Genomic DNA, 26,487 nt, shown 5'->3' with positions numbered 1-26,487 from the left:
TTTGTTCAGCGCCATTTTTTCAGCCCATGAATGTTAGGTGGCGGGTTCCTGCCGCTGCACTTGAGGAAGCTCGAGCCTTGTTTTCTGTGGTCTCCCATTCTGTTCCGGCCACAGAGGAGGCTGCTCAACAAAGGCGTCGGTCCTGGCGCCTTGCTCAAGCTAGTGCTGTCAGGTTGGTTGCTGCTGCCACCTCTGGGTAAGCTTTAGCAATCCGCACTAGCCAGCAGCGAGCAGCTCGACTTTGTCCTTTTTACAGCCTACTGAGCATGCCCGTGGGACGACCTCTCATTGGAGGTCACATGCTCAGGTCCTCAAGCAGATCAGCTTGGACCATCAGGAAGGTCCCGGAAGGACGCTGCTATAACGGCCATGCGCTAGTATAGACTCTGTGTGTGTGATGATTGATACTTGAGACTGGTGACTGACTCATTATGACACCCCTCCCTCTGGTTGTGCTTGTTCGTACGGTTTAGAGTCAGCGCCACTAGTGGCATTGGCTTGCGCCACTGAAGCTACCTAGTCGCAGCACGTCTCATAGCGCCATACTGTGCCGTTCTGTTCAAGGCACCTTTGCACTGAGTTAAGTAACTGCATCTGCCAGTGCGGCGCCGTGCGCAAATCTAGTGCTTTCCTCCCGGGGGTTAGTGGCGTCCGCCAGAGCAGTGCAGTTCGCAATTAGTACACCTTATCTATTCATTTGTTTCTTCCTGGCACCGCAGTTCCGGTGCTGAGCACTAGTGTGTCTAGAGGGACCCTAACCCAGTGTCTCAGAGTCCGGTGTCTATACACCAGTGCTCACATTGCCGAGCTCTGTGAGCATAAACAGGCTGCGGCATTTGTGTTTGGCGGTCGGACGGCTCTGTGAGGTAAGAGAGTCCGCCTCTGCACACACTAGGTGGCTTAAACCCTGTGTGTTCCTCTATTGTACCGCCATATAACATCTGCCATTACCGAGCAGCAGTTACCGTCTCTGCACGGTGGACCCCGGGCTGCGAACGCACCTAAATACCTTCTTTATTATTTGGTGCGTTCCGCCAGCCCTCAACAATGAAGACCTGTCCAGATTGTGTGACTATATTGCAGAGATGTATAGAACCTATAAATACACCGATCTTCGTGCCAAAACGTTCACCACTCTGCCCTTTTCTACGATGTATATTTTTTAAAAATGTTGGTATTTTATTTTTTAATCCTAAAAAAATGAAATGGAAATAATAAAAAACTGGACAGCGACATTTAGGCTGGTGACGGTCACATAAAAGTATAAATGTCGCCCGCTCCGTCTCATATAGACTCCTCCGGACCGCCACAGTGCGGCGTCATTTCCGCCAGGCTTTGCTCCGTTTCATCACACACAGGCTTTTTCTTTATATATATACTAGCTGAAGAGCCCGGCGTTGCCCGGGCATAGTAACTAACTCCCACTCCACATAACCACACCCACTATACATAACCACACCCACTTCATAGATCTGCCCCTTTTGTTCAATCCCGCTCCTTTATTGCGGTCACAGTAGAATGTTAGCTTAATGCTTCTCTCCTTCCAGTTAGCCCCTCCCCTTTATTGTGATGTCATGATTGGATGGAGGATGTGTGATGGGTATATGGGCATGGGACTATGGGATGGCAGATATGTATGATGGGTTTATGGGCACAGGAATATGGGATGGAGGTTATGTATGATGGGTATATGGGCACAGGACTATGGGATGGAGGATATGTATGATGGGTATATGGGCACGGGACTATGGGATGGAGGATATGTATGATGGGTATATGGGCACGGGACAATGGGATGGAGGATATGTATGAAGGGTATATGCGCACTGGACTATGGGATGGAGGATATGTATGATGGGTATATGCGCACGGGACTATGGGATGGAGGATATGTATGATGGGGGGCACGGGACTATGGGATGGAGGATATGTATGATGGGTATATGGGCATGGGACTATGGGATGGAGGATATGTATGATGGGTATATGCGCACTGGACTATGGGATGGAGGATATGTATGATGGGGGGCACGGGAATATGGGATGGCAGATATGTGTGATGGGTATATGGGCACGGGACTATGGGATGGAGGATGTGTGATGGGTATATGGACACGGGACTATGGGATGGAGGATATGTATGAAGGGTATATGCGCACTGGACTATGGGATGGAGGATATGTATGATGGGTATATGCGCACGGGACTATGGGATGGAGGATATGTATGATGGGTATATGGGCACGGGACTATGGGATGGAGGATATGTATGATGGGTATATGGGCACGGGACTATGGGATGGAGGATATGTATGATGGGTATATGGGCACGGGACTATGGGATGGAGGATATGTATGATGGGTATATGAGCACAGGACTATGGGATGGAGGATATTTATGATGGGTATATGGGCACGGGACTATGGGATGGCGGATATGTATGATGGGTATATGGGCACGGGACTATGGGATGGAGGATATGTATGATGGGTATATGGGCACGGGACTATGGGATGGAGGATAAGTATGATGGGTATATGAGCACGGGACTCCTAGACCCTAAACCCTTCATCCAATTTTAATGTGGATACCTTCAAATGAAAGCTGAAAGTCTGAACTTCAACTGCATCTGAATTGTTTTGTTTAAAATTCATTGTGGTAATGTCTAGAAATTTTAGTTAACCCCAACATAAGCAGCAGGCACAGTACACAGATGGCAGTGGCCGCTCCAGTCTCAGTTGCCGCCACGTGCCAGGAAAACAAGTGACAGCGGTGTCCAGAGACCCAGATCGCCGAGGGAAAACGACCGAAGTGCAGAAGATCAGAAACAAAGAAGCGGAGAAAGGCTGAGAGATGGCGCCAGTAGAATCAATAAATCTGATATTCTGCTGAAGGATGGAAGTCTCCAAACGTGGACCCTAGAATCTGGCACTCGATCTTTTCATCTACATTCGGTGCAGATATAACAATATCGCTTAGACTATAAATATAATACAGACACAAATCGGTTCAGAAGTCAGTGATCTGCAGAGGCTCCTGGGTGCTGCTCCTCAGGCCGATGCATGCGGCAGAGGTGAACGAGCGCTGCTCTCCTGCAGCAATGAGGTTCATGTGATGATGGAGATTTTCCAGTTCTCATCCCTGTAATATGTTTCTGGCCACAATCATCCTCATCACCTCGTTGGTTCCTGGTACCGGAAACAAAACATTAGTATCTCCTCCTCCTCCTCATCATCATGAGCTTGTAGGAAAGAACATTTCTAACGACTTCAGCGCAGTGCTAAGATACAGTAAATGTACAGTTAGGTCCATATATATTTGGACAAAGACAACATTTTTCTAATTTTGGTTCTAGACATTACCACAATGAATATTAAACAAAACAATTCAGATGCAGTTGAAGTTCAGTCTTTCAGCTTTCATTTGAGGGTATCCACATTAAAATTAAATGAAGGGTTTAGGAGTTTCAGCTCCTTAACACGTGCCACCCTGTTTTTAAAGGGACCAAAAGTAATTGGACAGATTAAATAATTGTAAATAAAATGTTCATTTCTAGTACTTGGTTGAAAACCCTTTGCTGGCAATGACTGCCTGAAGTCTTGAACTCATGGACATCACCAGACGCTGTTTCCTCCTTTTTGATGCTCTGCCAGGCCTTCACTGCGGTGGTTTTCAGTTGCTGTTTGTTTGTGGGCCTTTCTGTCTGAAGTTTAGTCTTTAACAAGTGAAATGCATGCTCAATTGGGTTGAGATCAGGTGACTGACTTGGCCATTCAGGAATATTCCACTTCTTTGCTTTAATAAACTCCTGGGTTGCTTTGGCTTTATGTTTTGGGTCATTGTCCATCTGTAGTATGAAACGACAACCAATCAGTTTGGCTGGATCTGAGCACACAGTATGGCTCTGAATACCTCAGAATTCATTCGGCTGCTTCTGTCCTGTGTCACATCATCAATAAACACTAGTGACCCAGTGCCACTGGCAGCCATGCATGCCCAAGCCATCACACTGCCTCCGCCGTGTTTTACAGATGATGTGGTATGCTTTGGATCATGAGCTGTACCACGCCTTCGCCATACTTTTCTCTTTCCATCATTCTGGTAGAGGTTGATCTTGGTTTCATCTGTCCAAAGAATGTTCTTCCAGAACTGTGCTGGCTTTTTTAGATGTGTTTTAGCAAAGTCCAGTCTAGCCTTTTTATTCTTGATGCTTATGAGTGGCTTGCACCGTGCAGTGAACCCTCTGTATTTATGCAGTCTTCTCTTCATGGTAGATTTGGATATTGATACGCCTACCTCCTGGAGAGTGTTGTTCACTTGGTTGGCTGTTGTGAAGGGGTTTCTCTTCACCATGGAGACTATTCTGCCATCATCCACCATTGTTGTCTTCCGTGGGCGCCCAGGTCTTTTTGCATTGATGAGTTCACCAGTGCTTTCTGTCTTTCTCAGGATGTACCAAACTGTAGATTTTGCCAATCCCAATGTTGTAGCAATTTCTCGGATGGGTTTTTTCTGTTTTTGCAGCTTAAGGATGGCTTGTTTCACCTGCATGGAGAGCTCCTTTGACCGCATGTTTCCTTCACAGCAAAACCTTCCAAATGCAAGCACCACACCTCAAATCAACTCCAGGCCTTTTATCTGCTTAATTGAGAATGACATAACGAAGGGATTGCCCACACCTGTCCATGAAATAGCCTTGGAGTCAACTGTCCAATTACTTTTGGTCCCTTTAAAAACAGGGTGGCACATGTTAAGGAGCTGAAACTCCTAAACCCTTCATCCAATTATAATGTGGATACCCTCAAATGAAAGCTCAAAGTTTGAACTTCAACTGCATCTGAATTGTTTTGTTTAAAATTCATTGTGGTAATGTCTAGAACCAAAATTAGAAAAATGTTGTCTCTGTCCAAATATATATGGACCTAACTGTATATATCGTACACAGTGGGGAAAATAAGCATTTGATACACTGCCGATTTTGCAAGTTTTCCCACCTACAAAGAATGGAGAGGTCTGTAATTTTTATCGTAGGTACACTTCACCTGTGAGAGAGAATCTAACAGTAAAATCCAGAAAATCACATTGCATGATTTTTACATACCGTATATACTTGTGCATAAGCCAACCCGTGTATAAGCCGACCGCCTAATTTTGCCACAAAAAACTGGGAAAACCTATTGACTCGCGTATAAGACTAGGGTGGAAAATACAGCAGCTACTGGTAAATTTAAAAAATAAAAATACCAATAAAAGTAAAATTAATTGAGACATCAGTAGGTTAAATGTTTTTGAATATCCATATTGAATCAGGAGCCCCATATAATGCTCCATACAGTTCATGATGTGCCCCATAAAATGCTCCATACAAAATACACCCCATATACGGTTAATAATACCCCAATAATGTGCTCCATAGAATAATATGCCCCATAAGATGCTCCATAGATTATTCCCCCAATAAATGCTCCATAGATTATGCCCCATAAGATGCTCCATAGATTATTCCCCCATAAAATTCTCCATAGATTATGCCCCCATATGCTGCTCCATAGATTATGCCCCCATGTTGCCCCCATCAGATGCTCCATATATTATGCCCCCATATGCTGCCCCCATAAGATGCTCCATATATTATGCCCCCATATGCTGCCCCATAAAATGCTCCATATATTATGCCCCCATATGCTGCAAAAAAAAAAAAAAAAATGCCATACTCACCTCTCCTGCTCAGGACTCGGCGCCTGAGATATTCACCTGTCCGGGGTCAATCGCTGCTCGACGCTGTCTGCCCTTCCTGTGTCAGTGACTGTTTAGCCAGCAGAGGGCGCAGCGCGCACTAACCATGTAACCGAGACCCCTGCTACCTAAACGTCACTAACACAGGAAGCAGCAAGACGGTGGTGAGCAGCAATGGACCCCGGCCAGGTGAATATCACTATATTTACACCCCCTCCTGGTGCGGTCTCTTCAGCCCCGCTTCTCCACGGTCTCCCTTCCTGCCTTCAGCGGTTACGTGGTACCGCTCATTACACTCATGAATATGCACAGAGGGGGTTGCAGAGACCGCGCCAGGAGGGGGTATGATCCTCGACACCCCCGCCGACCCTCAGGTATATGACTCATGTATAAGCCGAGAGGGGGACTTTCAGCCCAAAAAAATGGGCTGAAAATCTCGTCTTATACATAAGTACATATATACAGTATTTAAATTGCATTTTATTCCATGAAATAAGTATTTGATCACCGACTAACCAGCAAGAATTCTGGCTCTCACAGACCTGTTAGTTTTTCTGTAAGAAGCCTCCTACTCTGCACTCATTACCTGGATTAATTGCTCGTGTCTGAACTTGTTACCTGTATAAAAGGCACATGTGCACACACTCAATCACATACCAACCTCTCCACCCTTGCCAAGACCAAAGAGCTGTCTAAGTACACCAGGGACAAAATTGTAGACCTGCACAAGGCTGAGATTGGCTACAGGATAATAGGGAAAAAGTTATGTGAGAAGCAACAACTATTGGCACAATTATTAGAAAATGGAAGAAACACAAGATGACTTTCAATGTTCCTCGGTCTGGGGCTCCATGGAGGATCTCACCTAGTGGGGTGAGGATGAATCTGAGAAAGGTCAGGAGTCAGGACTCAGTCCAGAACTACACGGGAGGCCTGGTCATTGACCTAATGACAGCTGGGACCACAGTCTCAAATATCACAATTAGGCCGGGATCACACATGCGAGAAACACGGCCGAGTCTTGCATGTTAACACTCGGCACTGCCGCCGGCATTCAGATCGGAGCGTGAGGCCGCATAGCAACACATGGAGCCATACGCACCGCTCCCAAGTGCCGGCGGCAGTGCCGGGTATTAACATGCGAGACTCGGCCGTGTTTCTTGCATGTATGATCCTGGCTTTAGTAACACACTACGCCGTCATGGATTAAAATCCTGCAAGGCACACAAGGTCCCCATGCTCACACCAGCACATATGCAGGCCCGTTTGACGTTCGCCAATGACCATCTGGATGATCCAGAGGAAGCATGGGAGAAGGTCATGTGATCAGATGAGACCAAAATAGAACTTTTTGGTATCAACTCCACTCGCCGTGTTTGGAGGAAGAAGAAGGATGACTACAAGCCCAAAAACACGAAAAAAGGGGAAATGACTGCAGCACAACCATCCAGGGATAAAATGGCTTATTTATTGAAATGTAGTTATTATCATTATTTATTATTATATCACCATTTATTCCAAGGCGCTTTACATGTGAGGGGGGTATACATAATAAATACAAGTACAGTAATCTTAAACCATACAAGTTGCAACTGGTTCAGGAGGAGAGAGGATCCTGCCCGCGAGGGATCACAATCTACAAGGGATGGGTGATAATACAGTAGGCGAGGGTAGAGCTGGTTGTGCAGCAGTTTGGAAAATCGGTGGTTACTGCAGGTTGTAGGCTTGTCAGAAAAGGTAGGTATTCAGTTTCTTTTTGAAGGTTTCCATGGTAGACGAGAGTCTGATATGTTGTGGTAGAGGGATCCAGAGTAGGGGGGGGATGCGTGAGAAAATCTTGAATGCCATTGTGGAAAGAGGAGATAAGAGGGGAGTAGAGAAGGAGTTCTTGTGAGGATCGGAGGTTGCGTGCAGGTAGTACTGGGAGACGAGGTCACAGATGTTTGGAGGACTCAGGTTGTGGATGGCTTTTGTATGTCATGGTGAGGATTTTGAACTGGAGTCTTTGGGTAATGGGGAGCCAGTGCAGGGACTGACAGAGGGGAGAGGCCAGGGAATAGCAGGGGGACAGGTGGATTAGTCGGGCAGCAGAGTTTAGAATAGATTGAAGGGGTGCGAGAGTGTTAGAGGTGAGGCCACAGAGCAGGAGGTTGCAGTAGTCAAGGCGGGAGATGATGAAGGCATGGACTAGGGTTTTTGCAGATTCTTGGTTGAGGAATGTACGGATCCGTGAAATATTTTTGAGTTGAAGTCGGTGATCAATGTCAAGGATTACCCCGAGGCAGCGAGCTTGTGGGACTGGAGAGAGTGGGCAACCGTTTACTTTAATGGATAGGTCCGTTCGGGGGGGGTTGCGTGAGATGGGGGAAAGATGATGAGTTCTGTTTTGTCCATATTAAGTTTTAGAAATCTAGCGGAGAAGAAGGATGAAATACCAGAGACATTGAGGGATTCTGGTTAGTAGGGAGGTGATATCTGGTCCACAGATGTAGATCAGTGTGTCATCAGCATAGAGGTGATACTAAAAGCTGTGAGATTCTAAGAGCTTTCCGAGGCCAAAGTTTTAAATGGAGAAGAGCAGGGGCCCTAGGACTGAACCTTGCTGGACTCCGACGGATAGGGGGAGCGGTGAGGAGGTGGTTGTGCGAGTGGGAGACGCTGAATGTCCGGTCTGTTAGGTATGACGCGATCGAAGATAGGGCCAAATCTTTGATACCAAGAGATGAGAGGGTCTGTCGTAATAGGGAATGGTCCACTGTGTCAAAGGCATTGGACAGGTCCAGGAGGAGGAGGACAGAGTAGAGTCGCTTGGCCTTGGCGGTTAATAGGTCATTGATGACCTTAGTTAGGGCAGTTTCAGGGGAATGGTGTGACTGGAAGTCAGATTATAAGTGGTCAAAGAGGGAGCAAGAAGAGAGGTGGGAGGACAGTTCAAGATGGACGTGTTGTTCCAGTAGTTTCGAGGCATAGGGGAGAAGTGATATAGGGCGATAGCTAGATACAGAGGATGGGTCAAGAGAGGGCTTTTTGAGGATAGGTGTGATTCAATCATGTTTAAAGCTTGAGGGGAAAACACTAGTTGATAGGCTGAAGAGATGGGTTAGGGATGAAGACTGTGGTGAGGTTGGGGATGAAGTGGGATGGGATCGGGTGAAGTGCACAGGTGGTGAGATGTGATCTTGAGAGTAGAGTGGAGAGTCAATCTTCTGTAATGATGGAGAAGTTGGTTTTGGGGGAGGAGGGCTGGGCAGTTAGGAGGAAGGGCTCTGGGGGGTTGTCCACCAAAACTGTCTCTGATGTTATCAATCTTCAGCTTGAAAAATGAGGCAAAGTCTTCAGCTGAGATGAGTAGGGAGGGAGGAGGTGCTGGGGGGCAGAGGAGAAAATGGAAGGTGTTGAATAACTGTTTAGGGTTGTGAGACAGGGAGGATATGAGAGATGAGAAGTAGGTTTGTTTTGCTTCAGTGAGTGTGGAATTGAAAGTATTGATGGCCTGTTTGAATGAGATGAAGTCCTCATTGGAGTGGGATGTTTTCCATCTCCGCTCAGTTAAAACCTTAAAAGGTGAGGCCTCATACTTTTAATGTTTTAACTACGCTTCAATAAACAATCCATTTTATCCCTTAATGGTTGTGCCAAAATCTTTTCCGTTTTTTTGTCTACTTTCCTATGATCACCAGTGGAAACAGCACCCTCAGGAGGAACTCCGGGATAATTTCCAGCTACACATTCTCTGCGTGAAAAGCTCCTTCGTCGTTCTCCCTCCCCCTGCATCTAACCCCAAGAAACCTGTCCCAACTGTGAAGCATGGTGGGGGAAACATCATACTTTGGGGGTGCTTTTCTACAAAGTTGACAGGACTACTGCATCGTATTGAAGGGAGGATGGATGGGGCCATGTATCATGAGATTTTGGCCATCAAAATTTGGGTCTTCCAGCATGATAATGTCCTGAAACACACAGCCAGGGCAACTAAGGAGTGGCTCCGTAAGAAGCATTTCAAGTTCCTGGAGTGGCCTAGCCAGTCTCCAGACCTGAACCCAATAGAAAATCTTTGGAGGAGCTGAAACTCAATGTTCCCAGCGACAGCCCTGAAACCTGAAAGATCTGGAGAAGATCTATATGGAGGAGGGGGCCAAAATCTTTGCTGCAGTGTGTGCAAACCTGGTCAAGAACTACAGGAAACGTCTGATCTCTGTAATTGCAAACAAAGGTTTCTGTATCAAATATTAAATTCTGCTTTTCTATTTTATCAAATACTTATTTCATGCAATAAAATGCAATTTAATTATGCAACAATCCCACAATGTGATTTTTTTTTGTTTTTTATCTTTAGATTCTGTCTCTCACAGGTGAAGTGTATGTGCAATAAAAATTACAGAACTCTCCATTCTTTGTAGAGGGGAAAGCTTGCAAAATCTGCAGTGCATCAAATACTTTATTTTCTCCACTGTATAATCTACAGAAGTTACAGGCCCGAAACTTGAGGCTGCACTACTGTGAGATGTGGACAACAGATCCTGCTATGAATTGTCAGGTGCAGAGCTCTCCTGATCACCATCTATGTAAGTATATGGTGGGATCACTGCACCTCACATGATGTCACCAGGTTGTTGCAGTAGAGCAGTCCATTCCAGAGTGCAAGGAGAGGCTACACTGCAAAACTCACCCTCCAGGATCTGATGAACGCGGATGTCACGGACAAACTGCTGCACAGCGTAATCCTTCAGGTATCCATAACCTCCGTGCATCTGCAGAGCCTGATTACACACCTGCAGACAGAAAGGCATCAGGCGGGCAATGTAACCAGCACAACAGGGAGCGCAGCTCTGGGAGTATAATACAGGATGTAACTCAGGATCATTAATTTAATGTATGTACGGTGAGGCAGTGACCTCTGTTACAGCTAGAGGGTGCTGTGTGTTCTCCCCAGGATATGCACAGAGGTGTATTGAGGCTATGGAAATGCATTGTGGTCACAGGCGTAGCTGGGATTGCAATGATGAAGCAGTGACCGATGTCACAGGTAGGGGTCGCTGTGTAGTCTCCCCAGGATATGCACGGAGGTATATGAAGGCCATAGGTGTGCATGGCAGTCAGGGGCATAGCTGTGACTGCAATGCAGAGTGATAATAGAAGTGAGTGTTAGTCTTGGACATGTTAGTGTCCAAGTCGGATGTAAGAAAAACCTGCTTTGGATGTTGTGTGAGAAGCAGACTGCAGGATAGTAGTTTGTGCAGTCTGTTCCATTCTGGACCCAGGTTTTCTATGTGGCTGAAAGCCACAGGTTACTGTCATAAAAGCAGTGCAGGCAAGGGTTAGTGAGGCTGAGGAGGTCTGAGTGAGTCTGAGGAGTCTCAGGTGAGTCAGGGCCAGAGTGAGGCCTGCCAACCCAGAGCGTACACAGTGGTGCTACCGTCCACGGTGACTGGTATTGGATGTGGATGTCTTGTGTCCGGAGGTAGACAGTCCTGTGCCCCAAGACTGGCGTGGGTAATGGCTGCACACAGATGGATATGGTGCCTGGCTGCGATCCGGAGAATATCAAGTACTGTGCACAGCTGTGTGCATGAGTAAAGAGACTAAGGCTGAGTTCACACGTGGCGTTTTTTTCGCGTTTCCACGGCGGTTTTAACCGCGCAATTTTGCCGCGAAAACGCGAAAAATAAGCATCCCATGCATCCCTATGGGATTCCGCAATGCTGTGCTAATGCTGCGGTTTTTACCGCGGCGGAATCGCTTCGCGGTAAAAACCGCAGCATGCTCATTAATTTGCGGAATCGCAGCGATCCCGCACCCATAAGAATGCATTGTTCCGCTTACTTCCCGCATGTGGCTGTGCACACCATGCGGAAAGTAAGCAGAACATTTGCGGATGGTACCCACGGTCCGGAGGAGAGGAGACTGTCCTCCGGGCTTTGGGTACCATATCCCTGTAAAAAATAGAATTTAAAATAAAAAATATTGTTATTCTTACCTTCCGGCGTCCCGCGCAGTATTCCCGCCTCTCTCCACGCTCCCGGTCCCAGTAATCCTTTGCGAAAATGCCCGCGATGGTGTCCGTTCTCGCGGGATCGCGAAGTCTCACGGTCATTCCCGCGACGTCATCGCGAATTACCGCGAGACATCGCGATCCCGCGAGAACGGACGTCATCGCGGGCATTTTCGCAAAGGATTACTGGGAACGGCTGCGCAGGACGCCGGAAGGTGAGAATAACACCATTTGTTATTTTTTTTTTACATTCTATCTTTTACTACTGATGCCGCATAAGCGGCCTCAATAGTAAAAAGTTGGTCACACTCGTCAAACACTATGTTTGACGAGTGTGACCAACCTGTCAATCAGTTCTCCAAGCGATGCTACAGATCGCTTGGAAAACGCTAGCATTCTGCAAGCTAATTACGCTTGCAAAATGCTAGTTTTTCCGCGGGAAAATCGCGGGAATTTAAAATGCGGTTTTCCCGCGGAATGGAATTCCGGAATTCTCGCGGTAATTTCCGCAAGAGTTCTGGTACGTGTGCACTTAGCCTAAAGGAGACTGTGAGACATTGGCACGGCGTGCAGTCGGCCATGGAAACTGGACAAGGTGAAGTCCGGCATGTTTAGGGACTGTGATACAAAGCCGTGCCCTATGTAGTGCTATGAACTGGTGTGAAGTGAACACTGATAATATGCACTGAAGTTATATGCATTTGTGTGGATTGGAACCTTTCTGTGCGAAGATAACACATTAAAGAGACTTTTATGTTTGAACATTGCCTCATCACTGCTGTGGTACAGTAAAGGGTATTTTACTGGATGGGAGATACATTTCTCCCAGCAGGTTAATGTTTGGCCGGGTTTTTCCCTAAAGACAGGACCTGCGAAGATGTCATGGTCACGTGATCAGCCCATGTGATGTCTACCTCACTTGTAGGAGGGGTTATGGGCTATGTAATGGAGGTTGGTGTTTGGCACAGAGTGAGTGTGTCTGGAAGTTACAGGACCTTGGCTGGACTTGTATACAGGATCCCCGTGCTGCAGGACTATAGCAGCAAGACTCTCAACAACCCTGGGAATGGCACCTGGCGGATGCCGCGGACCTGGCTGCCGCTTAGTTAAGCCCGTCCCGTGCAAGGGGTGAGTCTGGGACCAGTAGTTCTCCAAGCTGGAGTCTTTTTATGTTTTTCCTTACTTTCTGTTAATCTGCTGTTTGCAACGTGACATTAAATCACTGAAATTGGAGTTTAAGCCTGTGTGTTGCCTCGTTACTGCAGCCCTGCCATTACCTACCAGAGCGAATCCCTACAATGCGTACGGTGCTACCGCTGCCTTATAGTACACAGTGTTTGTACCAGCAGAATAGTGAGTGCAGCTCTGGAGTATAATACAGGATGTAACTCAGGATCAGTAATGTAATGTATGTACACTGTGACTGCACCAGCAGAATAGTGAGTGCAGCTCTGGAGTATAATACAGGATGTAACTCAGGATCAGTAATGTAATGTATGTACACAGTGGCTACACCAGCAGAATAGTGAGTGCAGCTCTGGAGTATAATACAGGATGTAACTCAGGATCAGTAATGTATGTACACAGTGACTGCACCAGCAGAATAGTGAGTGCAGCTCTGGGGTATAATACAGGATGTAACTCAGGATCAGTAATGTATGTACACAGTGACTGCACCAGCAGAATAGTGAGTGCAGCTCTGGAGTATAATACAGGATATAACTCAGGATCAGTAATGTAATGTATGTATACAGTGACTGCACCAGCAGAATAGTGAGTGCAGCTCTGGAGTATAATACAGAATGTAACTCAGGATCAGAAATGTATGTACACAGTGACTGCACCAGCACAATAGTGAGTGTAGCTCTGGAGTATAATACAGGATGTAACTCAGGATCAGTAATGTATGTACACAGTGACTGCACCAGCAGAATAGTGAGTGCAGCTCTGGGGTATAATACAGGATGTAACTCAGGATCAGAAATGTAATGTATGTTAACAGTGACTCCACCAGCAGAATAGTGAGTGCAGATCTGGAGTATAATACAGGATTTGAGTTAAAATGCATGAAAACCATGCAATAAGATAAAACAGTCTGGAGTGCTGGTGAGGTGTATGACATTTCAGGGTGTATTTTTCCAGCTTCTTATGTCGCTCACCTTAAAACATTCGTCAGTAGCGTATAATTTGGCCATAGCGCAGAGCGTGGCGGCGTCTCTGTGCTCCTCCTGGAGAGCTTGCGCTGCATGGCGTACGATCAACCGCGCAGTAACCAGCTGTGTCGCCATCTCCGCTAATCGGAATTGTAAATACTGAGGGAAACAAATGTCACACAACGAAACCCGAGGATGAAGATGATTTCTGTCGGTAACAGTGATACGCTGTAACATTACCTGATTATTAGCGAGCGGCTCCCCGAACTGCTTCCGCACAGAAAGGTGATCGCGGGACAGTAATACGGAAGCGTGGGCCGCACCCAGCGAACACGAGGCTGAGGATTACACAGCTGCAATAAGTCCAAGCATAGAGGCAAAATCACGGATGACCTAAGCCGTCCACCTGACCGCCCACACGCTCATACTACAAGGAATATAGCAAGGAAGGACGGCAGGGTCAGGGAAGGAGAGAGATGAGAGGCCGGCAGGGTCAGGGAAGGAGAGAAAGGAGAGGCCGGCAGGGTCAGGGAAGGAGAGAAAGGAGAGGACGGCAGGGTCAGGGAAGGAGAGAAAGGAGAGGACGGCAGGGTCAGGGAAGGAGAGAAAGGAGAGGCCGGCAGGGTCAGGGAAGGAGAGAAAGGAGAGGCCGGCAGGGTCAGGAAAGGAGAGAAAGGAGAGGCCGGCAGGGTCAGGAAAGGAGAGAAAGGAGAGGCCGGCAGGGTCAGGGAAGGAGAGAAAGGAGAGGCCGGCAGGGTCAGGGAAGGAGAGAAAGGAGAGGACGGCAGGGTCAGGGAAGGAGAGGAAGGAGAGGACGGCAGGGTCAGGGAAGGAGAGGAAGGAGAGGACGGCAGGGTCAGGGAAGGAGAGGAAGGAGAGAAAGGAGAGGACGGCAGGGTCAGGGAAGGAGAGGAAGGAGAGAAAGGAGAGGACGGCAGGGTCAGGGAAGGAGAGGAAGGAGAGAAAGGAGAGGACGGCAGGGTCAGGGAAGGAGAGAAAGGAGAGGACGGCAGGGTCAGGGAAGGAGAGAAAGGAGAGGACGGCAGGGTCAGGGAAGGAGAGAAAGGAGAGGACGGCAGGGTCAGGGAAGGAGAGAAAGGAGAGGACGGCAGGGTCAGGGAAGGAGAGAAAGGAGAGGACGGCAGGGTCAGGGAAGGAGAGAAAGGAGAGGACGGCAGGGTCAGGGAAGGAGAGAAAGGAGAGGACGGCAGGGTCAGGGAAGGAGAGAAAGGAGAGGACGGCAGGGTCAGGGAAGGAGAGAAAGGAGAGGACGGCAGGGTCAGGGAAGGAGAGAAAGGAGAGGACGGCAGGGTCAGGGAAGGAGAGAAAGGAGAGGACGGCAGGGTCAGGGAAGGAGAGAAAGGAGGCTCTCAGGGGCAGAGAAGGAGAGAGGAGAAGACAGAAGAGTAGGGGAAGGAGGGAAGAGAGGTCTGCAAGGGCAGAAAAGGCAAGATTAGAGGACGGCAGGGAAGGAGAGAGGAGAGGACGGAAGTGTCAGGGAGGAGAGGACGGAAGTGTCAGGGAGGGAGGGAGGAGAGGACGGAAGTGTCAGGGAGGGAGGAGAAGACGGAAGGGTAAGGGAAGGAGGGAGAAGACGGAAGGGCAATGGAAGGAGGGAGGAGAGGACGCAAGGGTAAGAGAAGGAGGGAGGAGGGGACAGGTGTCTTTTATACTGATAACAAGTTCAAACAGGTGCCATTACTACAGGTAATGAGTGGAGGACAGAGCAGCCTCTTAAAGAAGTTACAGGTCTGTGAGAGCCAGAAATCTTGCAAATTTTCAGGTGACCAAATACTTATTTTCCTCCATAATTTGCAAAATAAATCTTGCCAAATGAGACAAGGTGATTTTCTGGATTTGTTTTCTCATTTTGACTCTCATAGCTGTGGTCTACCTATGATGTCAATTACAGGACTCTCACATCTTTTTAAGTTGGAGAACATGCACAATTGGTGACTGACTAAATTCTTTTTTCCCCCCACTGTATATCACCACACCGCACCGATCTGCCGCCTCTCACCTATGTTTATCCTCCCTCCATTCAGTCCTTTCATTGCAATCCCGAATCCTTCACCTTCCTCACCGAGCCGGTTTGTAACAGGGACGACACAATCCTCAAATATCACCGCTCTTGTTGGCTGTGAGTTCCAACCGACCTGCAGCAGAAATCAATGGGGGGGGGAATTGGTCACAAAGGAGTCGATACAACCAGAAACACTCAGCTTTCTGAAGAATGGCCTATAAATCAGCACTGGTAAACCTCAGCACATCCAATCCAATGCAGGTCTATAAACGGCAATGACCAGGCCACTCAGATGCTGTCAACCCAGCTTTCTACAGATCCTGAATGGCAGATTTAACTTGCAAAAAGCGAGGTAACAACAATGTCTGTGCTATTCTCAGCAGATTGGATGATTATGGGTGTGAGCCATGAGGTGGTGAAGGTGATTGCATGGTCACACAGTAACAGTACCAGTACACAGTACCAGGTCACACTCCCTCATTTTTCACACAGATCTGATTTGCCTCCTCACCTTTTTTTCTTTCTTTCCAAAGCTGAGCCCCGGTGTCCCCTTCTCCACCACCAGGCAGGAGATGCCCCGTGATCCGCTGCCCCCCGTCCTGCACATCACTACATACACATCTGTGTCTCCACCACCGCTGATAAAAGCCTGGAGGATGATGTTTAGAGTGAGAATGAGCTGCACCCTACAAACTGTCGTGACCTGTACACATTCATGTTACAGCTGGACATCACTCAAATCCTGACAACTTGAGTGGAAACCCTCCTCTCCATCCCAGAGGCTGGGAAGCTGAGATCGGAGGTGCTGTTTGTAAGGTGAACCATAGATTTACCAGTGAAGAAAAACATGCATCAGGACGCTGCAAACAGCCCCACATATCTCAGCTTCCCAAGTCCCTACTGGACAGCTCTGTGGTCACATCCAGCACCTTGGATCCATTCAGGATGTAGTGATCGCCGTCCCGTTTTGCAGATGTCAGCAGAGACGCTGCGTCACTTCCACTGCCTGGAGAACAGCCAGAGAGGAGCGTATAAGTGACGTCCTCCCGTGGAGGTGTACAGGTATATACACTGTGATCAGGACTCACCTGGCTCCGTCAGACAGTAAGACGCAAACTTCTCCATGCTGCAGAGAGCGGGGCAGAGCCGATGCCGCTGATCGTCATTCCCAAACGTGTCGATCATCCAAACACACATACTGAGGGGGGAGCAGACCATGAATGTGAGCGTCACAGACCACCCATACAGAGACACCCCTGTAACATATGGCACTGCCCTTGATTCAATAGGACAACAGGTGCTGGGTCAGCGGAGATTCTGGATTATCCGGACGGTCACAGAGAAGTATCCAGAGCTCACTGGTCAGGGACGAGAAACTTCAGAAGGAAATATCTAATAAGACATCGCCAGAGGCCGCCAAAATGACCTCTGTTAACCCTGCAAACCCACCAGCAGCCCGGACCCCGTCACTGCACATAGAGGGGCACAGACTAGAACAGCCGGATTACAGGAGGGAAGAGGAAGATTATTATTATTATAGTCCCAAAATTATTAACTAGGACGTCTAGAAACGGCCTGACATGTCGTCTACTAGAACATTTATTTAGGAAGCTTTTGGGGTCTTTTTTATGTGTTTTTGTTTCTGCTTTGTATTAGTTGTTTACAGATAGATGAAATGTGCAGAATAAGCAGAAAGGTCCAGGGTAGCAAGGCGCATTCATGGGGGGCACTTTTTTTCTTTCAGTCCCTTCCATATGAAGTCTGGTCCTGTTGCCCCCTGCTGTATACTATCCAGCCTCATTGCCCCCACATGTATGACATCCGACCCCTCACCACCCAGTCTGTAATACATCTGGGCCCTCACATCCCCCCTCCAGTGTATAGCCTCCGGCCCCCCGCCATACTGTCTGTCCTCACCAATACGTGAAAGGAGCGGCTGGAGATGCAGAACTCAAATTATACCAGCACGGTCCTGTACTAGGAGCCCCCCAGGGTAACAAGTCTGTCCATTACATTTCTTCCTCCATCACCTGTGAGTGATATTATGGAGAAGTAGAAGGAACTGCAGCAACTCGGCCACGAAGTGGAGCCCCCGTAATGTGGCAGAGCGAGGGACCAAGTGCTGGGGAGCAGAGGGCAGAAAAGTCACCATCCCTCTGCAAACCCCATAACTTCAGAGTCTAAACCTCCTCTGGTATCAGCACAAACACTGCGCCCCACCGGGAGCTTCATGGCTGAGAAGCGGCAGGCAGACGTACATCACCAAGCACAATGCCGCGCGTCGGCTGAATTGCAGAGCAGAACTGTTATATTTGCAAATGGATGACTCCTTACTAATAGACAGTTGTGTGAAAAACTGTTCACCCCTTCCCGCTTTCCCGTTCTTTTGCATGTTTGAAACACCTAGATGTTTCCGATCACCAAACAATTGTAAATATTAGATAAACATGACAAGTAATCACAAAATGCAGTTTATAAATTAAAGCCTTTATTATTAAGGGAAAAAGAAATCCAAACCTGCGGGGTCCTGTGTGAAGAAGTGGTTACCACCTAAACCTAATAACTGGTTGGGCCCTTAGCAGCAACAACTGCAATCAAGCGTTTGCAATAACTAGCAATGAGTCTTTTAGAAGGAATTTTGGCCACTCATCTTTTCAGAATTGTTATATGTCAGCCATACTTTCCATGCCTGTACCACCTTTTTAAGGTCACAACATCTCAATCGCATTAAGGTCAGGATTTCAACTAGCTGAGGTGGACTTGCTGGTGTGTTTTGGATTATTATCCTGTTGCATAACCCAAGTGTGCTTCAGCTTGAGGTCATGAACAGATGGTCAGACATTCTCCTTCAGGATTTTTTGGTAGACAGTAGAATTCATGGTTCCATTTACCACAGCAAGTCTTCCAGGTCCTGATCAGCAAAACAGACCCAGACCATCACACTACCACCACCATATTTTACTGTTGGTATGATGTTCCTTTTCTGAAATGCTGTGTTACTTCTATGTCAGATGTAATGGGACATACACCTTCCAAAAAGTTCCACTTTTGTCCCGTCAGACCACAAAGTATTCTCCCAAATCTCTAGGGGGATCATCAAGATGTTTTCTGGCAAAACTGAGATGAGCCGTTATGTTCTCATTGCTCATCAGTGGTTTTCGTCTTGTAGCTCTGCCATGCAGGCCATTTTTTCCCAGTCTCTTTCTTATGGTGAAGCCATGAATATTGACCTTAACTGAGGAAGTTAGGCATGCAGGTCTTTGGATGTTGTTTTGGGGTCTTTTGTGACCTCTTGGATGAGTTGTCGCTTTGTTCTTGGGTTAATTTTGATTGATCAGCCTCTACTGGGAAGGTTCACCACTGTTCCATGTTTCTGACATTTGTGGATAATGGCTCTCACTGTGCTTCGCTGGATTCCCAAAGCTTTAGAAATTGCTTAATAACCTTTCCATATTGATAGATCTCAATTTGTTCCAGAAGTTCTTTGGATCGCGGCATGAGGTCTAGTTTTTGAGGAGCATTGGTCTACTTCACTTTGTCAGGCAGGTTCTATTTAAGTGACTTCTTGATTGAGAGCACGTGTGGCAGTAATCAGGCCTTAGTGTGGCTAGAAAATGTGAACTCCGCTTCCTAAAGATGTGATAAACCACGGTTAATTTATGCTTTAATGGGGAGCAAACACTTTTTCACACAGGCCCCTGTAGGTTTGGATTTCTTTTTACCTTACTAATACACACTTTCATTTATAAACTCCATTTTGTGATTACTTGTGTTATCTTTGTCTAATACTTACATTTGTTTGGTGATCTGAAACATTTAAGCGCGACAAACATGCAAAAGAATAAGAAATCAGGAAGGGGCAAACACTCATTCACACACACTGCATATGGTGTAGAAATGTAGATGGTGGACAGAGAAGCCCCAGTGGTGTAAAGTGGAGGGGGCACATACTTTTCTGCACATGGTGTACACAGACATTACAACATTATACAGGACACATTGGAGCCCATACAGTGCGGTCTTCTGTGCAGGACGCAGCGTGATCTATGCGGAGGTGATCTATGCGGAGGTGCAGGACATGGCTTGGTTTGTGTTGGGGTGTGGGACATGTGAGGTGCGGTCTGTGTGGGGGCACAGTGTGGTCTGCGTTCAGGTGCAGAGCGTGGTGCAGTCCGTGTGAGGATGTGGGGCGTGGCGCAGTCCATGTTGGGGTGCAATACGTGTTGCGGTCCGTGAGGGGGTGCAGGGCAAGGCACAGACCGTGTTGGGGTGCAGTCCACGTAGGAGTGTAGGGGGTAGTGTGGCCCACATGGGGGGACGCAGCTCAGTCTGTGGGGGAGCGAGGCGTGGTCTGTGGATTGATGTGGGTTGTCGTGTGGACCGTGTCGGGGGCGAGGCGCAGTCTGTGTTGGGATGCGTTCCGTGTGGGCATACGGGGCAAGACGCAGTCCGTGTTGGTTTGCAGGGCAAGGCGCAGTCCGTATTGGGGTGCAATACCTGGTGTGGTCCGTGTGGGGCTGCAGGGCGAGGCGCAGTCCGTGTTGGGGTGCAATACCTGGTGCGGTCCGTGTGTGGGTGCGGAGCGAGGTGCAGTCCATGTGGGGATGCAGGGTGAGGAGCAAACTATGTTGAGGTACAATACCTGGTGCGGTCTGTGTGGAGGTGCGCGGCGAGGCGCAGTCCGTGTTGGGGTGCAAAACATGGTGTGCTCCATGTGGGGATGCAGGGCGAGGCGCAGTCTGTGTTGGGGTTAGGGCGAGACGTAGTCCATGGGGGGCACAGCGCGGTCTGTGGGGTGGTGCGGGTCACGTGGTCCGAGGGGGAGCGTGGCACGGTCCGAGGGGGGGTGCGGGTCGCCGCATGGTCCGTGAGGGAGCACAGAGTGGTCCGTGGGGTGGTACAGGTTGTCGCGGTATGTGGGGTGGGGCAGGTTGTCGCATGGTCCGTGGGGGAGTGAAGCGCGGTCTGAGGGGTGGTGCAGGTCGTACCGTGGTCCGTGAGGGAGCACAGCGCGGTCCGTGGAGTGGGTCGTCGTGTCTGTGCAGTGGCGCCCCTTACTTGTGGATGCTCATGTATGCCGTGGTGCTGACGCAGCCTGTAGACAGCGCCTCGAATATGATGGAGGTGTCCAGACGAGACAGGCCTGATCCTCCCACGTCCGGACGGGTGTAGATCCCACCGAAGCCGAGCTGTGCTGCCTTCCGCATGGTCTCCACGGGGAATATCTCCTGTGTGCGGAGGAGATATCGGACACTGGTCACATGTGCAGGATTAGTGCCGCTGCTGTCTGCAGGGAGTGTGCCGTACTGCAGCTCAGCCCCACATCTGTTATTACAGCCGAGCCGCTGCATCACACACATCCCCGATGCGGAGCTGACACACCTCATATTCCTCCATCCTCACCTTCTCATCCCACAGAGCCATGTTTGGGGACATCTCTTTGGAGGCAAAGTCGAAGGCCACTTTCTGAAACTCCTTCTGCTCCTCACTCAGCCCAATGGAAGCTGAAATATGCGGGAATCAGAACATCTGCTGCAGAACTACAACTCCCAGCACGCCCTGTTTACAATATGTCTTCTAAGGATAAAATTTGAAATATGCCTGAAACATAACTCCCTGCTATAGATGCTTCATTATTATTATTACTATGCTTCACTACTACTATCAATCTGACAATCGATCTGCTTCATCCACAGGTATGTGTTCTGGCTGCAATACCATCATCACCCATCTTTCCTGAACTCCAATCACCCTGTATCTCTCTATTGTGTATGTGTTCTAGCTGCTTTCTCACCTTATTTCCTTGATTGTAACACACAATTTGGCCTTATCTGTCCATTCAAATCTATCTCCTTTTTCATTTTCTCTCCTGACTTCTAATTAATCATCTCCTGTGTCCAGTCTTCCAGCGGCTCCTCCCTTTCTGATCACACCTGGGCCCTTTCATGTGCTGTGAAGTTACTATAAATTCAGAATCAGAGGTCTGTCTGTCATTCCAAGGATGTCTTCTAAGGATAAAATCTGAAATAAAATCTGAAATATGCCTGAAATGACCAGAAGGTACGACTAACCGCTGTGTATAAACATACTAAATTTCTTTTGCCTTCTAAATTACTCTCACCATGCTGACATACGCTCTAACAGTTTTGGCGCCATTAATCCTCACTCTCCTTCGCTATCCGCAAACCCCAGCACCAGCTAACCAAATAGTAATCTCTCCTTCCCTCTTCCCTCCCCACCTGACCTCCTCTGCTGAACTGCTCCTCAACCTCAGAGCTCTCCTAATAAAATACAAAACAAGCCACCCACCCTCCTTCTCCCATCTGCTTTCCCTCTCTCTGCTTCTCCTCACTGCTGGTGACATATCTCCCAACCCTGGACCCCACAGCCCATACCTCCCATTATTACCCCCTTCTATCGCTCCAAAACCAACACAAACACCAGAAATCTTTCACACCTCAAATCCATGCCCATGACAACCACCACCCTGCTCCCACTCTCTGGATCACTCTGGAATGCCCGCTCCGTCTGCAATAAACTCCATGTGATTCATGACCTTTTTACCTCTCGGAATTTTTCCTTCCTTGGCCTCACCGAAACATGGCTGACACCCTCTGACACAGCCTCCCCTGCTGCGCTTAGTTACGGCGGCCTCCACTTCACCCACACTCCTCGCTCTGGCAACAGACATGGCGGAGGAGTGGGCCTTCTGCTTTCTTCCAAATGAACCTTCAACCCAATCCCACCTCTACCCTCCCACATCCTTCCCTCTTTTGAAGTCCACTCTGTCCGCATCTATTCTCCCTCCAACCTCCAAGTGGCCGTCATATACCGACCTCCGAGCCTGACGACTGCCTTCATTGACCAATTCTCTACCTGGTTCCTTCACTTTCTCTCTGCTGACATTCCCAACATCATCATGGGTGGCTTCAACATCCCCATTGACACTCACCAGTCAGCTGCCTCCAAACTCCTGTCCCTTACTTCATCCTTTGGACTTACTCAGTGGTCCTCCTCAGCCACCCACACAGACGGACATACATTAGACCAGGTCTTCACCCGCCTCTGCTCTCTTTCTAACTTCACCACCTCCCCTATTCCTCTATCTGACCACCATCTACTCATTTTCTCATCCCAGTCCTCCTCACCTGTCACCCATGTCCAGCAGCATGCGCACCCCCGCAGAAACCTCACACATCTAGACACTCACACACTCTCTGACTCTATTCTACCACTGTCCTCCAGATCTTCATTCCAGGACACTGACACTGCCACTACTTTCTACAATGCCACTCTTGCATCAGTCATTGACTCGGTCACCCCTGTCATGCGTAACAGAGTGCAACAAATCAACAGACAACCCTGGCACAATAACATCACTAAAAAGCTTCGGCAAGCATCCAGAATTGCAGAACGGTGCTGGAAGAAAACGCATTCGCAAGACGACTTCACTGCACTCAAACAAGCAACACTTGCATTCAAATCTACCCTCACCTCTACTAAACAGGCCTACTTTACATCCCTTGTATCTTCCTTATCCCACAACCCCAAACAGTTGTTCAATACTTTAACTCCCTCATCCGCCCACCATTGCCCCCTCCCACTTCCCTAATCTCTGCCGAGGACTTTGCCGCACACTTCAAAAACAAGATAGGCCAAACATGGCAAGTCTTTATTGCTCAACCACCACAACCCCTTTGCATACCAGACCAATGCCCAAACCCCATAACCTCCTTATCTAACATCACTGAAGGGGAGCTTGCTCATCTTCTCTCCAAATCAGACCTCACCACTTGTGCACTTGACCCGATCCCATCCCACGTCCTCCCCAACATCACCACCACTCTTATCCCATCCCTAACCCACCTCTTCAGCCTATCACTAACTTCTGGTACCTTCCCTTCTGCTTTCAAACATGCCACAATCACACCTATCCTTAAAAAGCCAACCCTCGATCCAACAGCCACGTCCAGCTATCGCCCAATATCGCTGCTCCCATTCGCTTCTAAACTCCTGGAGCAGCACGTCCACGGGGAACTTTAAACCCACCTCTCATCTAACTTGCTCTTTGACAATCTACAATCTGGCTTCCACCCCATCATTCCACTGACACAGCCCTGACCAAAATTACCAACGACCTACTTACAGCCAAAGGTAACGGACAATACTCTATACTCCTCCTTCTAGACCTGTCCTCTGCTTTCGACACAGTTGACAACTGCCTCCTACTACAGATTCTCTCCTCCTTTGGCATCAAAGACCTCGCCCTATCCTGGATCTCCTCATACCTTTCCAACCACACATTCAGCATCTCCCACACTACCTCCTCATCCCACCCTGTCTCTGTTGGAGTCCCCCAAGGCTCTGTTCTAGGACCCCTACTCTTCTCAATCTATACACTTGGCCTGGGGCAACTCAAAGTCCCACAGATTTCAGTACCACCTTTATGCTGATGATATTCAGATCTACCTCTCTGGCCCAGACGTCACCTCTCTGCTCTCCAGAATGTCTATCAGCCATATCCTCCTTCTTTCTCCTCTCGCTTCCTCAAGCTCAATGTGGACAAATCTGAACTAATCATCTTTCACCCATCTCACAGATCTTCCTTACCCGACCTTTCTATAACAATTGACGACATCACGCTTTCCCCCGTACCGGAGGTCCGCTGCCTCGGAGTAACCCTTGACTCTGCCCAGTCCTTCAAACCACACATCCAAGCTCTATCCACCTCCTGTCGCCTCCAGCTCAAAAATATTTCCAGAATCCGTCCCTTCCTCAGCCCTCAGTCTAATAAACTACTTGTGCATGCCCTCATCATCTCCCGCCTCGACTACTGCAACATCCTTTTCTGTGGCCTCCCTGCTAACACCCTTGCACCTCTCCAGTCCATCCTCAACTCTGCCTCCTGACTAATTCATCTCTCTCCTCGCTACTCCTCCGCTTCTCCCCTCTGCAAATCTCTTCACTGGCTCCCAATTCCCTCAGCGTATCCAGTTCAAATTACTAATACTGACCTACAAGGTCATCTATAACCTGTCTCCCCCATATGTCTCTGAACTAATCTCCCGATATCTTCCCTCACGTAATCTCCGGTCCTCCCAAGACCTCCTTCTCTCCTCCACACTTATTCGCTCCTCACCCAACCGCCTCCAAGACTTCTCCCGAATAACCCCCATCCTATGGAATTCCCTGTCCCAACACGTCCGGCTATCAACCACACTCGGATCCTTCAGACGGAACCTGAAAACCCATCTCTTCAAGAAAGCCTACTGCCTGCAATGATCCCCGCTTCCTCCTCACCACTACTGGAGCTACTGCCTCACCATCACTGGAGCTGCTGCAACCACCCAACCTACTGTCTCCTTCCCCACCATCCTGTAGCATGTAAGCCCGAAAGGGCAGGGTCCTCTCTCCCCTCTGTATCAGTCTGTGATTGTTAGTTTGTTTACTGTAAGTGATATCTGTAATTTGTATGTAACCCCTTATGTACAGAACCATGGAACCAATGGTGCTTTATAAGAAAAATAGCTGAAGAGCCCGGCGCTGCCCGGGCATAGTAACTAACTGTGGTTAGTTATAGCAAATTATAATTATCCTCCATCCCATAGTCCCGTGCCCATATACCCATCATACATATCCTCCATCCCATAGTCGAGTGCCCATATACCCATCACACATCCTCCATCCCATAGTCCCGTGCCCATATACCCATCACACATCCTCCATCCCATAGTCCCATGCCCATATACCCATCACACATCCTCCATCCTATAGTCCCGTGCCCATATACCCATCATACATATCCGCCATCCCATAGGCCCGTGCCCATATACCCATTATGACATCATCATCACCATGGCAACCGTTATGACATAACCATCACCATTGCAACCTATGATGAATCAGCGTTGCCATGGCAACCATTGTGACATCATAATGAAGGGCGGGGCTTGATGCACACACACTTTTTCCCCATTATGTAGATAGGGGCAAAATTGTTTGGTGAATTGGAACACGCAGGGTTAAAATTTCACCTCACAACATAGCCTAGGACACTCTCGGGGTCCAGACGTGTGACTGTGCCAAATTTTGTGGCTGTAGCTGCGACGGTGCAGATGCCAATCCCGGAAACACACACATACATACACACATACATACACACACATGAGCTTTATATATTAGATAATAAAAATAATATCACAGCTATAGCTAGTTGCCAAGGGAAACCCCAGTCCTGAGCAGTGGTTTCCAATCTAACCAATCAGAATACAGCATCTTAGTCACATGACAACCATTGCCCGAAGCCGTCATGTGACCTTTCCTACAGCCGATGAATGACAGAAGTCACGTGTACACTATATTCCCGTTCGCTCTGCCCACTGATTGTTAACCCTTCGTGTCCTTACGATCTACAGCTGAAGCCGTCCCTCTGCTGGGAGCTGCGCTCATCCCGCTGAGAACATTTCTGAGAGACCGAGAGAGCAAAGATCCGAGCCTAAACGCGAGCGCCATGTCTGTGAGGGGGGCCAGCCTGCGGGGCATCACGGAACATGTAGTTTATATGCAGGGTATGTACAATTGT

The 26,487-nt window shown here is 48.3% G+C and overlaps 1 protein-coding gene across 1 annotated transcript; it reads right to left on the bottom strand.

Annotated features, from left to right (window-relative positions):
* Positions 1-397: 397 nt before the first annotated feature.
* Positions 398-26,459, bottom strand: ACAD8 (acyl-CoA dehydrogenase family member 8). The gene is made up of 11 exons (XM_073584967.1): positions 26,312-26,459; positions 21,309-21,409; positions 20,964-21,133; positions 16,994-17,103; positions 16,835-16,911; positions 16,417-16,554; positions 15,903-16,038; positions 14,123-14,220; positions 13,889-14,041; positions 10,407-10,509; positions 398-3,189 (listed from the first exon to the last, which is right to left on the bottom strand). The coding sequence occupies exons 1-11, from the start codon at positions 26,445-26,447 to the stop codon at positions 3,137-3,139; spliced, it is 1,275 nt and encodes a 424-aa protein (XP_073441068.1). The 5' UTR covers positions 26,448-26,459; the 3' UTR covers positions 398-3,136.
* Positions 26,460-26,487: the final 28 nt, after the last annotated feature.

This window comes from Dendrobates tinctorius, unplaced genomic scaffold (assembly GCF_039654945.1).
Source record: "Dendrobates tinctorius isolate UK_male_01 unplaced genomic scaffold, ASM3965494v1 ptg000086l, whole genome shotgun sequence".
NCBI lineage: Eukaryota > Metazoa > Chordata > Amphibia > Anura > Dendrobatidae > Dendrobates > Dendrobates tinctorius.
This window is presented reverse-complemented; position numbering and strand designations above follow the sequence as displayed.

Excerpts from the sequence above, each read along its gene's own strand:
- ACAD8 (XM_073584967.1), bottom strand. The coding sequence starts at position 26,447 with ATGCCCCGCAGGCTGGCCCCCCTCACAGACATGGCGCTCGCGTTTAGG. Across the intron at positions 21,410-26,311 it reads GACGGCTTCAGCTGTAGATC|CTTCCATTGGGCTGAGTGAG; the intron begins GTAAGGACACGA and ends CGCATATTTCAG. Across the intron at positions 16,039-16,416 it reads TTGGAAAGAAAGAAAAAAAG|GTCGGTTGGAACTCACAGCC; the intron begins GTGAGGAGGCAA and ends TTTCTGCTGCAG.